The sequence below is a fragment of the Uloborus diversus genome, chromosome 3 (genome assembly GCF_026930045.1).
Source record: "Uloborus diversus isolate 005 chromosome 3, Udiv.v.3.1, whole genome shotgun sequence".
Lineage (NCBI taxonomy): Eukaryota > Metazoa > Arthropoda > Arachnida > Araneae > Uloboridae > Uloborus > Uloborus diversus.
This window is the reverse complement of record NC_072733.1, coordinates 128,190,204-128,205,980: the sequence shown is the minus strand read 5'-3', so window position 1 is coordinate 128,205,980 and position 15,777 is coordinate 128,190,204. Positions and strand designations below refer to the sequence as shown.

General features: G+C 31.9%; 1 protein-coding gene across 2 annotated transcripts in view; it reads right to left on the bottom strand.

Moving 5' to 3' along the window:
• LOC129218456 (transcription elongation factor B polypeptide 3-like) overlaps nucleotides 1-15,777 on the bottom strand; it is a 192,101-nt gene that overhangs the window by 75,315 nt on the left and 101,009 nt on the right. For both annotated transcript variants that reach the window (XM_054852731.1, XM_054852732.1), the window contains exons 2-4: nucleotides 3,432-3,488; nucleotides 973-2,079; nucleotides 362-455 (exon numbers count right to left, since the gene is read on the bottom strand). In XM_054852731.1, the coding sequence (XP_054708706.1) occupies nucleotides 362-455; nucleotides 973-2,079; nucleotides 3,432-3,488 (1,258 nt within the window). The remainder of the gene's footprint in view (nucleotides 1-361; nucleotides 456-972; nucleotides 2,080-3,431; nucleotides 3,489-15,777) is intronic.

The window sequence follows — 15,777 nt, the reverse complement described above, 5'->3', positions numbered from 1 at the left end:
TTTAGATTGATTGAAATGGAACATGTTGAAGTTCTAAACTTCAGCACAGATTGAAGAACCAGGAGTCATTTTTGTAAGCTTTTAAACTTGCCGAGTTAAATTTGAAATTAAAGATAATTACTACTTCAGTCTGGTAGAGCACGTTCGAATTTCGAAATAGTTGACCAGAAGCAACAATAACTTTCAATGAGGGGAATTTCAAAGGGGTACTTAATCCTCATTGGGGATTGATAAATTAGCTGTAGGACCAGCCGAACAGCTTCTCCCATCCATGTGTTAGCAAAAAAAACTACTATTAACGACATTTTTTAAAGCTTAAATGTTTGAGCACAGAAGGAAGAATGCTAAAAAAATAATTTACCTTTCTTTTTCACAGGAGTAAATTCTGGGCTTTTATGCACTAATGGTCTGTAGTTGGGCTGTATTTGTGGAAGAGTTGAAGCAATATCAGGAACCTAATTCAAAATATGTGACATTACCTTAAGCAGCAATTCAATTACTTAAAACAACAGATGACAATAAGTAAACTACAGAATATGCGTCTTTTTTTTAATTTGCTCATATGTGCACATGTAACATTCTATAAGGGTACATGTGAATAATTGAAAAAAAAAAAAAATAATAATAATAAAGAAACGGAAAAAAAATATCTTCACACGTGCCTTTCTTTCCTACATATACAGGGTGAGTGTAAACTCTTGGGCAAAACTTCAAGGCTTCGATTTATCGAGTATATACTGTATTTAGTTGGACAATGGCTGTTTTTGCACGTTATTTTATCCTAAACAATATTTTTAAATGATGCATCTTACTATTTCATTTTATTTCTCAAGTATTTAATGTATCCAACTGCATTACAATTCTATCTAATGGGGTGGAAGGGGGTATCTTCTTAAAAATCGTATTTTTTCAATGCCCATTGCAAAACATATTTAAATCTCAATAAAATGAATAAGAATGAAATAAGCTTACTCTGTAAGAATTTTCCACAGGAGCTTTCTCTATCACCAATGGATTCTTCTTTACTTCTAGAGATCTGTTGCGATTTATTTTAGTTGGTACAGCATCAGATTCTGTCTTTTTCTCCTTTTTCGTAGATTTAGAACAAATCTTTTTCTTTCTAACAGAAATCATGTCATTAAAGCCTAAACAATCTTCAAAGCTGACTTCAGATGATGTAAATTCCTCTTTCACTTTGAGGTTTAATTTCGACTTTGATTTGCTCTTTTCAGCTTTTTTGTGAAGTTTGTTTGTTGAATTGTTCGGACTAACATGTTTAGATTCAGATTTTTTTTGTTTTGAATCAGCTGAACTCTTAATTTTTTCAGAGTTGGACTTTTCTTTAGTTTCATGTTTAGTCCTTTTTAATTCCACTGGATCAGGAGATTGTTTTTTGTCTTTTTCTTTTTTCACATCCTTTTTGGCTTTGAGAGTTTTGGAATCCAGGCCATTTTTATATGGATTGGATTCAGAAGTAGTTAACTGCATTTCGTCAGTTCTTGCTTTTTTGGATTTGGAAATATGGCCATTTGATTTCTCAGAAACAGTTTCTGATTTATGTTTTTTTGATGAATGGTGAGAAATGGATTTCTGACTATAAAGAGTATGTTTCGATTTTTCCACGCATTCTTTCTTTGAAGAGTTATTATGACTTTCAGGATAAAGTTCAGGGTGATCTGGACTGTAACCCAAATTGATATTACAGTGAGGATCATAATCAACATATTCACAAGCACCTTCAGGTTTTTCATATGTATATAATGATTCGTCGCTCGTATCGTTTAAAGTATATTTTTGGTTTAAGTCATTAACGTCTATTGAAACACAATTAGTGGAAGTTTTTTTAGAGTTATTACTAAGCGAGTCTATTTCTGAAAGTGGTGCTTTATTATGTATTTTTGTTTTGTCTTTGCTAGAATGAACTTTTTTACTGTCTGATTTGGCAGTTGGCACTTTTGTAGAGGTTGGTACGGATTCTGCCACAACATTTTTCCACTTATGATATACAACTCTTGCCTTTTCACCAATTTTTCCAGAGTCCTTGGAGTAATTACGAATTGCTTTGCCAATGCCAGTTTCCTGAATTGGAAAACATAAATCAAACGAAAATAAACAAATAGGATCTAAGTACAAACTAAAAATCTTATTTATAGAATAATTGACATACAGTAAACTCTTGATTATCCGCGGAATAGGATGGTACGGTAGCGCGGATAACCGAATTCGCAGATAATCCGCAAAAAAAAAAAAAAAAATGATTCTTATGTATCTAATAGCTTTAGAAAGATCAATTACACTCGCGTACATTTGAACTGTAGCTAAAAGGAGAAAAAATGTATGTAAAAGTTAAAAAAGGATCGTTTATAATTGCAAATAGATTACACACATTCGCGAGCAAATGGTGCAAAGGGATTAACTGAAACAGATCAAGCTATGTTGCACCAAAAATGCACACGGGAGGGGAGATGAAATTTTTTGAACAAGACTGGTCCGGTCACTCAATTACGCGCGTAAGTTGTGCAGATCTAGTAAATAGTATAATTTAAAATCATTAAATAGTGTTGATCTAAAAATCAGGTTTCTGTGACGATGGAAGGTTTGATGTCATTGGAAGCGAAGGGTAAGAGAGATATGGGAATGTCTAGAAATATATTTTTTGGCACTTGTTAAGTTTTAAAGCGCGCATTTGCCTGCATTCAGTTAGTCATCAACAGATTTTTTTTTTTTTTTGAGCGAGTGAAAAGTCGCAGATAACTCGCTAGCGGATAATCAGGAGTTTACTGTACATGTAAGTATGAGCTCTTACTCTTAATATGAACCTGAAAATATTAGTAACCTTAACAGGAGTCGATCCAGGTTTTACTTTCATACAAAAATTTACTTTTAAGCTACAACCATTTATTTGATGTATGACCACTTTAACCCCATTGACCATTTCCCACATACCAGATCTTACCTTCTAAACTTATTCAATGTACCTTTCCCGCCTTCTCTATTAGAAAACATTTTGAAATTGTCCAATTGGTTATAACAGTTTTAGTGTGGACTTATGAAGCAAGAAGTAAGAAACGAAGCATTACCGCTTCGCTAATATCCTTAAAAGGAATTAGACAAAACATAGAATACAATTATACTGGAACAAAGGCGTTTTAACACACTATGTTTTATAAAAAATGTTACTCCATCATGTTGTCTCAAAAAATTATGTTCTCAAATCCATTGTGATGGAGTACTAATTCAGATAGTTGAAGTGCATTTCAGATAGCAATGAACTCAAAGTTATTTCAAATAAATTTAACATTTTTGATAAAAACATTTTTAAAAAAGGTAATTTCCATATAAGACATTTTGTTATAAGATGAAAAATTTATTGAAATTATTAATAATTGAAAAGCACATCCGAAAAATAATTACAAAGAAAAAAGTTTTACCTGCAGCAATTCATATGTCATAGGGATTTTTGCAAGTTTGTGAATTGAATTTAGGATCTGGAAATAGAAAAGGGAAAAATAATAGTCTGTTTTAAATATAGTGAAGTGCAAAAATGTAACAACAGTGAAAACTCTCCATTTAGATTAATTAGGTCAAAGTGTTTTCTAGCTAAGAAATTTGGTAAACTAGAAAAGTAAAAAAAAATCAATTATTCCTTTTAAAAAATCAATAAATAAAATAAGCATTACAAAAAGAAAATAACATTGAAAAAATAAATAAAAGTATATACAATAGCTTATAAAATTTAAAATTTCAGCTGATGGGTACATCATAAAACAATAAAACTCCCAATGCAAAACATTTTTGAAACTAAAATTGAGCCAAAAACATTAAAAAAAAAAATAAATAAAAAAAATAAATCAGAATGTACTAAATAAAAGATTGTGCCACTAGCTAGAATTACCTTCTGGAAGTTTTTTTTTTTTTTTTTAAATATCAAAACAGTAGTTGCATGTGTAAAAAAAAACTGTGCTAGGATTAACAATAATGTTAAAAAAAATTCCTCTGGGGGTGTTTTACCCTCAATCCTCCCCCCCCCACACACTCGGTTTTACTTTTATCTATGACATTGGAACTCTTTTGTTACTTCAAAATCATTGTCCCACGTTCGAATCCCATACTTAAAAAAAAAAAAAAAGAAAAGAAAAAAAAAACGAACTGGGTATTTTAAAACATTGCAGCAGAAATAAATAATGAAGGAACTAACGTGTTTTATGTTCATCTATAAGAGAATTTACTTTTGTGTTTTAGAAAAAAGGAATTTACATCGATAAAAAAAAATGCAATTTATACTCGTCCCAAGTTTTTACATCATGTATGGAGTGCAAATTTCCGGGATGCTTATTTCTAGTCAAAACATTTATTTAGCGCCAATGGATTGCGTGGGATGAAGCCTTTTATGTGATGTGTAAGTTCCGATCGAAATTTTTCACTTCACTTGCATAGAATTACATATAAGATTTTTTAATCTTAACTTTTCTGTCTCCACCAAATGAAGGATCATGTCGGTAGTGTAAATTAAAAAGAAAAGTTACTTAATTTTTCAAACTATTTTTACATAATAGAAGATTTTGGCATGAACATAATAATGCGTTTCAATTTTCGAATCTTTAATTAGTGACGTTCAACTATCACAATGCGGAAAACTCGTCATGTTGGTAGTATGGAAGTAGAAACCATATGTTTTCTTCACAATTCTTTCTTCGTGTAATGCGTTCGTTGACTATCTCATGATTGAAAAGTAGTTGAATTTCTTAAAATATGCTTCTAAAACATTACTTCCTCCCTAAAATTGAGTTCTCAAACAAAATTATCTCAGTTTTTCCACCCTATTTTCTTTTACGTCAATATTCAAACCTTTGCTCGCAACTACTGCCCCAAATTTTGATTTAAAATAGTAAATTTGTTTAAGTTTTGGGAAATCCCCCCCCCCCCCCGCTCCAACTCTGCCTGTCTTGAGTTTTTTTTTTTATTAACATTTTTAAAGAATTTTTTAAAATTTTGTTTTAAAACTGTTAATAACCCATGCATTATTTCTTCCTCAATCTACCTTAATAATTTCAGTATCTAAAAATCTTTTTAAATTGAAATTTTCAACGTGAGATGTTATGATAACATAATTCTACTTCAAAACAGTAAATTAAACTTGTTCCTCACATCATATCTTTCAAAATATATTAAATACAATTAAAAATAATTTTTAAAATCTTATATTTTAATGTATACTGCCGTGTGCAGGTAAAGGGCAGTAACTGCAAATTTTTCATTTTTTTGCATTTTTGTTAGCTATTGTACGCTATCTTTATTGTACAAGCTTGCTTATTTGGTTTCTGCTGAAAAAAAAGCGCGAAAAAGACGTTTAATTCCAAAATTTCCCAATTGTTAGTATTAAATCCAAAACGCCGTTTCTTCAAATATCTCGAAAACTCATTTCTACAGATACTGCCGTTTACCTGCACACGGCAGTATAGTGTACTGGAGGAATCCTGCATATAGAATGAAACACTAAAATGTTTTTTTTTTTTATTCGTATTAAGTTTTTCGAAGGAAAGAAATTTAAAGCTAAAAATATTTCTGCATAAACTCATAATCAAGCCAGTCATTTAGGAGGTCATGGAGGGCCAGTCCCCTTCCCCATCTGGCTTTGAAAAAATGAATAATTTCATACATAAGTGGGCAAGGACGTAGCCAAGGGCCCCTTTCCCGAAGGACCCCTGTCCTTTTTTCTCAGTTGTTGCATCTCGCACCAACAAAATTTTTCCGAAAGATAATGTTTATATAAAACGCAGCATTCTCTCCCGTTAAATATTCCCATTAATCGGCAATTTTTTCAGCGCTTGAGTCAATTCAGAACACGAGAACCTCGTGCAACAACTGCAGGTTCCCGTTTTTCGTCTGCTTTTTCCTGTGTCCGAAACGGTCCCTTTCGACTTTCAAACCAGCTGGGTCGTGTGACCTTGAAATTCAGCCCCTCTCCTTGGTCCATCAAATTGCCATTGGCAAAGTAAAAACAAGCATTTATTTACACTTCCGCTGTATCCCACAGTCTCATTGGCGTGGTTTTCTTTATTTCTTTCTCTTTTCTTTTTGGATCTTCGTGGATTTCGTAGCCGCATGTTGTACGAAAGACAGCCAGAGTGAGGTGCGTTCCTGGTGAATCAGTAATTGAATTCCGATTCTTTTCTGTTTTAACGCGCAGTTTTTATCTACGTCATACTTATAGGAAACATATCTTGAACAAAATTGTATGCAAAAGAAAATCAAGTTTACCCAAACTAGATAAGTCGCAGTGCTCCCTTTTCAAGTTTTCTTGATAATACGAGCAATTTACGTGTTAATGTGTTTTTCCATTTAAAAACTAATTTTAGATTCTAAGTCAGCAGCGAAAAAAGAAATTCTACACATTTCGTGTGTTTGAGGATGCGAAAAAATAATTGATTTTTTTTTTTTTGATTTTAACTCTCTATATTTTTGGCATGGTTCATTTCAGATTCATTTTATATTTTGATAAAAATTTTATTTGAACTTTTAGATTACTTTTAACATTTCTCTCCTTTCTGAGTAACAAATTACGTTGTTTTTTTTTTTTTCTGTTTTCCCCCAAATATTGAAGCATGATCATGAAACATATTAAATGCCCAAAAAGAATTCCCGTTTGAAGGTAAAATAAATAAAACAAATGAATAAATAAAACTTGAAATTGATGTAACAACCTTTTTGCGGTATCAAAATTTTATAGAAAAATGAAATTGAAAAAACTTGAATATTTTACTGTGATCAGTTTATGAAATTACAAATTCGGCCGTATTAACGCATGTAATAAGTAATTAATTAGAAATTATTACTTTTAAATCTTACTGAATTGTGATTCTATGATTCCAAAAGAAAAAGTTACTTTTTAATTGACGACAAAAAATCTTATTCGATGTTGTTCCATAAAACATATTTGTGTTTGCATCATTGGAATACATTTTCTGATTGTTATTCACTGGCTTTGTACTAAAGAGTTATTTAATTAGCATCTATGCATCCATCTTTAGTAAATTGTGAAGGTAGCATTAAACGTAACAAAAAACAGGCATGTGCATTTAACTATAAATTACTAGGTGAAAATTACCGCTATTTACTGCGTTACAAGCAAAGAAACAAAAACGGTGAATACGAGGTAAATGTTTTTGAGCTTTTCTTTTATATATTGTTTTTTTTTTTTTTTTCAAACACTTATTTTCTTCAAGCTAAAGATATTTACTATTTCTTGCAATAGAGTGTTTTGCTAACATCGTATTAAAGAAAAAAAATCATTACCTGCGTCGTAAAATATGATATGTATTGTTAAAATGAACAACATGTTGTTAAAATAAAATTACACAGATGCTTAATTTAATTCATTAGGTATACATTCCATTAATCGGCATGTAAAAGGTCCCTTAGGTCGTTTGACTGTGAATGCTCTTGACAAAATTAATTTCCTTTTGCAGTTTCGCATCGAAGAGAGCTCAGGTGTCTCCATCTGGCGGAAACTGGGCATTAAATTTTCCGGTGACATTCACATCCGCGCCTTAATGGTGGCATATGAATGACTGGATGCCATATCTTTGGTTCGCACTTGTTTCGCAAAAGGTTAAAGCCTCTAACACAGCCCATTAGAAAGAAAAAATAATGATAAAAAACGGCAATACGCCTCTTCCGATATTTAAAATTTTTTCGAACAGCTTTCACGCTTTGAGGAATAGCGATTTCACTTGAGAACACCATTTATTTCTTGCTTCTCTTTTTTTTTCAGCTAACTGAAATCACTGCCTCAGTTGTCTGAAGAGAAAATATATATATATATAAAAATGGTTGCAACAAAGGAAGCCTCCGTCCCTCAAAGAGTTAATAGTTTGTTCAAGCTTTTAATTGATGATTAGGAATTATAATTAGAAAACGGATAACATTGGAAATATCATTCTATTTCGTGTTATCAAAGAATAATATAAATGTAAATAAATGAAAACGAATTCAAGCTTTTTAAATGAAACCTTGTTAATATTTTCGTTGAGAGAGTTGCGGGATTTTACCTAAAATGTTGTTCAAATCGGACAGGGTTACGTTATGTAACATTCATATAATTATACATTCGACTCCATAGATATAGATTTATTTATCCTCATATAAATAATGCCGATGATCGAGTAACCCGCGTGTTTCAACAATGAATTCACACCACGGCATAATATGTAATTTGATAATATGTTTTGGTAATGTTTAACATGCAGGGAAAGGCTTTATTGTGACAAAGCTGAACTCGATCCGATAACTTAACAGTTTTACTGAAGACTGTATCATGTCAGAGGAATGAAGAAAGGAAAACAATGAACGCTATCTACTGGAGTTTAGGGTTAATCCACTGGTGTTAAGAGTTAAAATTTCAACTATCAAAATATCACCAAACAGGCAATTGCTTCGTTCAAATGAAGAAGAGTTGAAGCAATTTTCACCCGTCATGCCTTGACGGGTGACTTTCTAGTTTTCAAATAAAATGGCATAAGTACAAATGAGCCGCTCAGAAGCCAATGCGGTTAAGTCCATTTTTTGATATTTTCTGATTTTCGGAAATTTTGATGAAATAAATAATAATCTTCTTATTTATTGAAGGATTTACTTGTTGGTTACTTTTTCTAGGTTGGACAGCCCTTTTTTTAATAGCTTCTGAATATATTGTATAATAATTTCAGAAGCTATTATGAATAAGTCCACCTTTCATCAATAATTTTTTAAATAAACATTGAAATGAAAATTAAATTATTCTTTTTCTTTCGATATTTGTTGGCAACACTGAAAAACAAGAAATTCATAGTAACTGTAACCGTTAGCGTCTAATTATAATTGTTTGAGTTTTATGCATGTGCGTCACAAAAATATTACGTTGAAGTGTTTGCGAAAATTATTGTGTTATCAAAAACATTAAATAAATTTTCTTTAATAACTGTAAAAACTCTGACTTTTTAAGATAATAAAAAACATTTATTGTAAGGGAATAAAAACTAAAAATGTCAATGGAAATAGAACACAGTGAAAGTGATACGATATTTCACTCTAATTCAAGGAACGTTAACCATATTGATTCTGATACATAGTCAGATAACGACGATATAGAAAATAATCAAAATAACGGAAAAGTTGGTAGAAAACGCAGCAGGAATCCTGGCTGAATTAGAAAGGTCATACCCAAGTAGCATTAAGCTCAAACATAATTTTGACGAGGATGATTTCTTTCATGCAATTGATATAAAAAAAGCAAAAAAAATGAAGGCCAGTAAATTTAAAAAATATAATTCAACCTATATTATATCCTAATGGCAGAACAATTATAAGAGAAACAAAAAAAAAGACATCATATGTTTATTAAAGTATATACCTCCAATTAAACACGACTTAAGGACAACACGTAGAGATCAAGATTTACATTTAAATAACTCGGAAGAAGATGATGTTTGTTATGATGAATAAACATAAAACTTATGACAATAAATGTTATTTTATTTTTTTACATAAATTTCATATCTTTTTCAGCTGCCAAAAGGTATAAGTCCTAAACTTTTTAAGATGCTGTCAATATTTCAATAAATATTTACGTTTTTATTTACACATCCTGTACATATCTTGTTTTTTGCAGAGTTTACACCTCTAAAAAAGTCTGTATACACTTTTTTAATTAAATTAATAAACCAAGAATTTTAAAAACTAATGTATCAAAAAACATTAATTTTCTCAATTTTTGAGTTTTGGACTTAACCGCAATGGCTTCTGTGCGGCTCAAATGTACATTTGTTGAAATATATTACAAAGCTTTAATATTTTATTAAATTATCGCTTGCACTTTCCAAGTAATTTCTAGAATAGTTTTCATTTTCCGTTTTTTTTTTTTTATTGTGCCCTTTTTATTAATAGAAAATACATCACTTATTTTCCGGAGGACAGAGGTTCACCCATATTTGTGAAACTTTGTATGTGATAATTTTCAGTTTAATATTAATTTACAAACTGACAATAATTAATTTACCACTTAACATAATTTTTGTTAGCTAATTTTAACTAATGACTCTATTAATTTCAATTATTTAATTAATTTTAGTTAATTATGATATTTTAATGATCAGTTTTAATTGGATTTATCTTATCTTGTGTAATTATCAGCCACTAATTCTGCTTTAGCATGCCTCCTCTTTTGAAGTTCGTGCAACCTTGGACCCCCCCCTTTAACCAAGTTCTAGCAACGTGCCTGAAGTGGGCGTGATTTTTTTTTTGTTTTCTGCTAAAATGTATATGAGTGCGTACAGTTCACACTTTGCCCCCCCCCCCCCCCCCGAAAAAATGTCAAACGACGGTCCTGCTCTTAGTTTAAACTTATAAATTGTAAGCTTAAATTTTGGATTTAAGTTTTCATGCGTGCAATTCTTGTAAAAAAGATTTCACTAATATTAGATCCATGGTAAGCTGATTTTCACAAAAGCACCTGAGCTTAGTTAAATTATTTCTTTTAAAATTAGTTTTATAATTTATTATTTAATAGTTTTATAGCTGATACTTATTTTATTATGAGTTTTAATTGTTATTAAATTTACATGACGTAGAAAAATCAACTTTTTTTTTTATAAACTAATAAATTTTCCATTTTTTTAGGATATGAAACAAAATTTCGCTTGAAAATTAACTTTTTAAAGAATAATACACATGTAAAATTTTTATAAGATACAAGCTAAAAAAATAGTAAAACAGACCATGTTCACTTTTTTAAAAACAAATTAATAAACTTATACTTGAATAATGTAGACCCCACAACATCTAGAACCATGAGAATTGGTACAAAATTAATTTTGACCCCAGACAAGGAGTTGGGATACCGGATAATTAAGAATCAGCCGGATAGATAGACCGAATAGATACCGGCTATCCAATGCATCCTTAATCCAAAATGCAGATTTTTTTTTCTTTCCTCCTAAGAAATGTGTAAGAAGGAATACTTAGTGAATTTCTTAAGTGGAAAAAAGTAATTCAACTTTAGAACAATCGAGTCGAGAAACAAATTGTAGCACAATGAACCAACCAACACGCATTGGGCTTATTGGAGGTTGGAGGACTTTTATTCATGGGCATAGCTAGAGGGGGGCAGGGAGGGGCAAATGCCCCCCCCCCCCATAAAAGAACCTCACGATTTCAGCGCTCTTTCCAAAAGTCACGAGAGAAATTTTAAGATTGGAATTTTAGCACTTCAATTTCAAAAGATTTCCGGAGGAGAGCCACATAACCGCTTTTTCTGCCCTTATTTGACCAGAAACAGCATAAAATGTTTTTTTTTTTTTTTTAAAGGAGGAGAGGAAAACTAGAATCGAAGCAATTTCCGAGATCCGTACTGGGGGGGGGGGGGGGGGGGCAGAGCAAGTAAAAACTACTATCTTGTCGCGATTATGCTTGCCCCTCCCTAACGGGAATCCTGGCTACGCCCATACTTGTTATCGAAAACAAAGTTATGTTTTATACATTCTGTAAATATAAAAATTATTATTTTAACTTGATAACTTAAAAATATTTGGATAGAATGATAATTTATACTTGATTCACAGTTGAAGTAGCTAACATATGGATTATATTGATAATGTAGGGTTGGCTGGGGAAAGTGGGTCACTGGGTCACCCCCCTGAAACTGAAATATGGATGAAGTTTTCGAACTTTTTTGCACAGACCATGTTAAGTTTCATTACAGTGATCGGTTTTGCACATATTTGGGATTCGTGGATTTTTTTTCTAGATCATAGCAACATTTTTCAAAGAAGTGTTTCCAGGTTAGTTTTTGTTTTATGATAGTTTTTCACGTAAAGTTTAACATAAAAGTTTATACAACAACAATAATTTTTGTATAAAATATTATTAATAAGTGTTTAAGAGGAGGGGTCCCACTTATCCCGTACATTTTTGCTATACGGGGTAAGTGGGTCAGCCTATAATAATGGGGATTTCAAAATCAAAAGTAACTCTGATTAAATATTTGTATTGGTGAAATACAAGACAAATATGATGACTTAGTAGGAATTGATAGTTGAGCTACAAAAACTGCTAAAGCTGGTGATTATGTATTTGTGAAACACACATGAAAGAAAGTTATTAAGATTTAAGTAGGACTAATGTTGGAAGTTGATGATACAAATTAAAATATACTGTTGAATTTGCAAGAACGAATAGAAAAAGTGACACTTTTTATTGGCATAGTGCAGGCAATGTTGGAATAATTACTGAGGATAAAGCGATAATGGTTCTACTGAGCCAACTTTACACACGCAGTGTTTTCAATTTCTTTTTCAACTTATGGGGTAAGTGGGACGCCCATACGATTTTCTAAAAAAATATAATCGTTAAGAATATTTAAAGCATTATTTTAGAAAATAATGAACTTTCGTTTATTAATAATGTCCAATATAAAATAAGACAATAAGTTTAAATTTTTTAGTTTCAAAACTTTTGTATAAGGTTTCAAAAACGAATTATTCTAAAAAGGGACCCCACTTACCCCAACCAACCCTATATCACATACAAAAATTTGCAATGCATACAAACATATTTCGCGCGCGGTGACTAGCGAGTCTAGCCACATAAACTAAAATTCATTCTCCAAGCGGGCAGTGGATTCTCCAGGGGCGGATCCAGAAATTTTTGTAAGGGGGGTCAAGTTTCAATGACCTGCGTTATATCTCCAACATAAAAAAGTGCAAGTTACACCAGGAGTGTTCATCACACAAAGGGGAATGGTGCACTGCTTCATATGCTACGGGGCAGCTCTCACCCCCCCCCCCCTCAAATGAGATTAAAGCCCCTTCAAATCCCCCTCCCTACTTTTTTTAATGGTCACCGTGGATCATATTCCCTCAGATTTTCTTTAAAAGTCATATTTCTTGAATCAAACAAACTGGACACATTGTCGTAATCTTAGAACATATTGTTCTTTTGAAAATAAAGAAAACACTGAAAATAGCAATAGCTCAGTAAAATAACCTAGTCAATTCTTTGAATTATGACACCCTGAGATTTCTGTAGGGATTTTTCTGTAAGGTATTTCTAACTCATAGAAAAAAGCAAGAAAAAAAAAAGAGGTTAACATTAATTCCATCTATTTTTCAGATCTAAAAATTGAAGTTTCATAATATCAATAATAAAATTCATGCTACAGGGGGGTTAGTTGACCCTTTGACCCTATCCTGAATTCGCCTTTGCTAGCCACATGTTAAGATTTATTTTTTTTTTAAGCTGGACACTTTTGATAGTCTTCAATTTTCGTAAAAATTTCAGGATGTGTTAGTAGTACTATAAGAAAAAATTGAAGTTTCTTTTTTAAAAAACTGATTTGTTTGTCCTTGAGTAGGGGTCAGAGTTTAAGGTTATGAAAAAAAAAGAGCTAAATATATAATTGCTTTGCTTCAAAAGCAATGAGTGAACCAAGCCAATTCTTTTAAATAAGGATACTACTTGATACTAGGTACATTCTAGTATAAATATTTTGGTGACTCACTCATGGCTTTGAGGGCAAAGGTTAATTGAAAATGCAATTTTTAAAACTTTTTTTGCCTTGTTTGGGTCTGGATATCTGCTAAAGCCGTGAGTAACCCTAGGAAATAAGTATATGATTAACTACTCACCACAGTATAGTACTAAGAAAAATATAAAATAGCTTTCGTTTCGCTTGACTTTAGTAGTTAAACGGTCTAAAGTCTATGATTTTTTTAAAACAGCCAAGTTTAGAGGTCAATAACTTCGATCGCGACGGGTCAACAACTTTGGGACACAGCTGTAGTTATAGTCCAAGTGGTGTAGTTTAAGGTTCAGGTTAGAAACCCATGACAACTAATCAACTTCTTTCAATTACGCGGTCTCAAAGTTGATAATTTGAAACAACAAGAATCAAAGTTTTAGGTCAATTACTCTATAACGCCTGAGTCAATAACTTTGAGCAAAAGCTGTAATTATGCTCTACTTGGTGTAGTTTTAGACTCATGTCAGAAAACCACGAGATCTAATCCTATTAATTAAAAATTGATGATTTCAGTATAAAAGAGCGTCTTTTCGCGAGTTTATATGCGTGCTTCCGTGCTACTCAAAATCTTATGCTCAAACTCACATAAATACTAGAACGAATCAACAGCCAAATGTACTTTAAGCTCCCAAAATTTCATGCTTCCAGTGTAATAAAGTTTTCTGTAACCTTGACCACAACATGGCAATTCTTCTCACAAATCTGATCTGCCATTTTGGAGCACTGTATTTTGGAGATCCTAGATCCTCTCGATTCGGATCTCGGAAGCTGAAAATAAGCATCAGGTTAGTTTCAAAGACATCTCTATGCCTCTATAAAATTTTTATCCATTTTATTTATTTTTTTTTCATTTAAAGTTTATTACTACGTAGTGTATTTGCAAATTCTACTGTAATTATGAACTCAATCTCTTACCCAATTGCAATCCTCTTCCTAAAATATAGCATTGATTTATGATCATTATAAAGTCAAAAATAACCAAAGAAGCATGTGAATTGTCACAATGTTATATCAGAGTGATTCCACGTCAACTGACCTAAATTCTTAAAGTTGTTCCTGCTCGATCATCCCCGAATGGTATGAAATTTTATAGAGGTGTAGAGATGTCTTTGAAACTAACCTATGCAAATTTTCAGATTCCGAGATCCGAATCCTGGGGATCTAATGTCTCCAAAACGGCGGATCAGCTTTGTAAGAAGAACTGCATGTTGTGGTCAAGGTTACAGAATATTTTATTATACTGGAAGCATGAAATTTTGGCAGCTTAAAGTACATTTGACTGTTGATTCGTTCTAGTATTTATGCGAGTTTGAGCTCATAAGATTTTGAGTAGCACGCATATAAACTCGTGAAAAACGCTGTTTTATACTGAAATCATTTGAGACCGTTTAACTAATTAGATTAGATTTCACGGTTTTCTGACATGAGTCTAAAACTACACCATGTAGAGCATAATTACAGCTCTTGCTCAAAGTTATTGACTCAGGCGTTATAGAGTAAAAATTGACCTAAAACTTTGATTATTGTTTCAAATTATCAATTTTGAGGCCACGGAATTAAAAAAGTTGATTAGTGGCCATATGTTTCTAAACCTGGACCTTAAACTACACCACTCAGACTATAACTACAGCTGTGTCCCAAAGTTGTTTACCCGTTGCGATCAAAGTAATTGACCTATAAACTTGGCCACTTGTAAAAAATCATCTACTTTGAGACCGTTTAACTAATAAAGCCAAGAAAAACGAAAGCTATTTTATTTTTTCAGAGGACTATACTATGGTAAGTAGTTAATCATATACTTCTGAGGGTTACTCACAGCTCTAGCAGATATCCGGGTCTAAACAAGGCAAAAAAAGCTTAAAAAATTGCATTTTCAATTGACCTTTACCCTCAAAGCCATGAAGCCAGTCACCAAAATATTTATACCAGAATGTACCTAGTTCCAAGTAGTATCCTTATTTAAAAGAATTGGCTTGGTTCACTCATTGTTTTTGAAGCAGGGTTGCCAAAAACCCGGGTTTTTTTTAAAAGCCCATGGACCCAGGGTTTTTTTTTTAAATAACCCCCCTCCCCAAAAAAACCCCAACTAAAGCTGGGTTTTTTTTAAAAAAGAAATGTGTTTTTTTTTTTTGTCTTTTCTTAGGGAAAATGTGAGGTACTTGTAGCGCATTGTAGCGTAAGTATATGGACAAAGCGAAAAAATTGTCTTGGGTTAAAAAAAA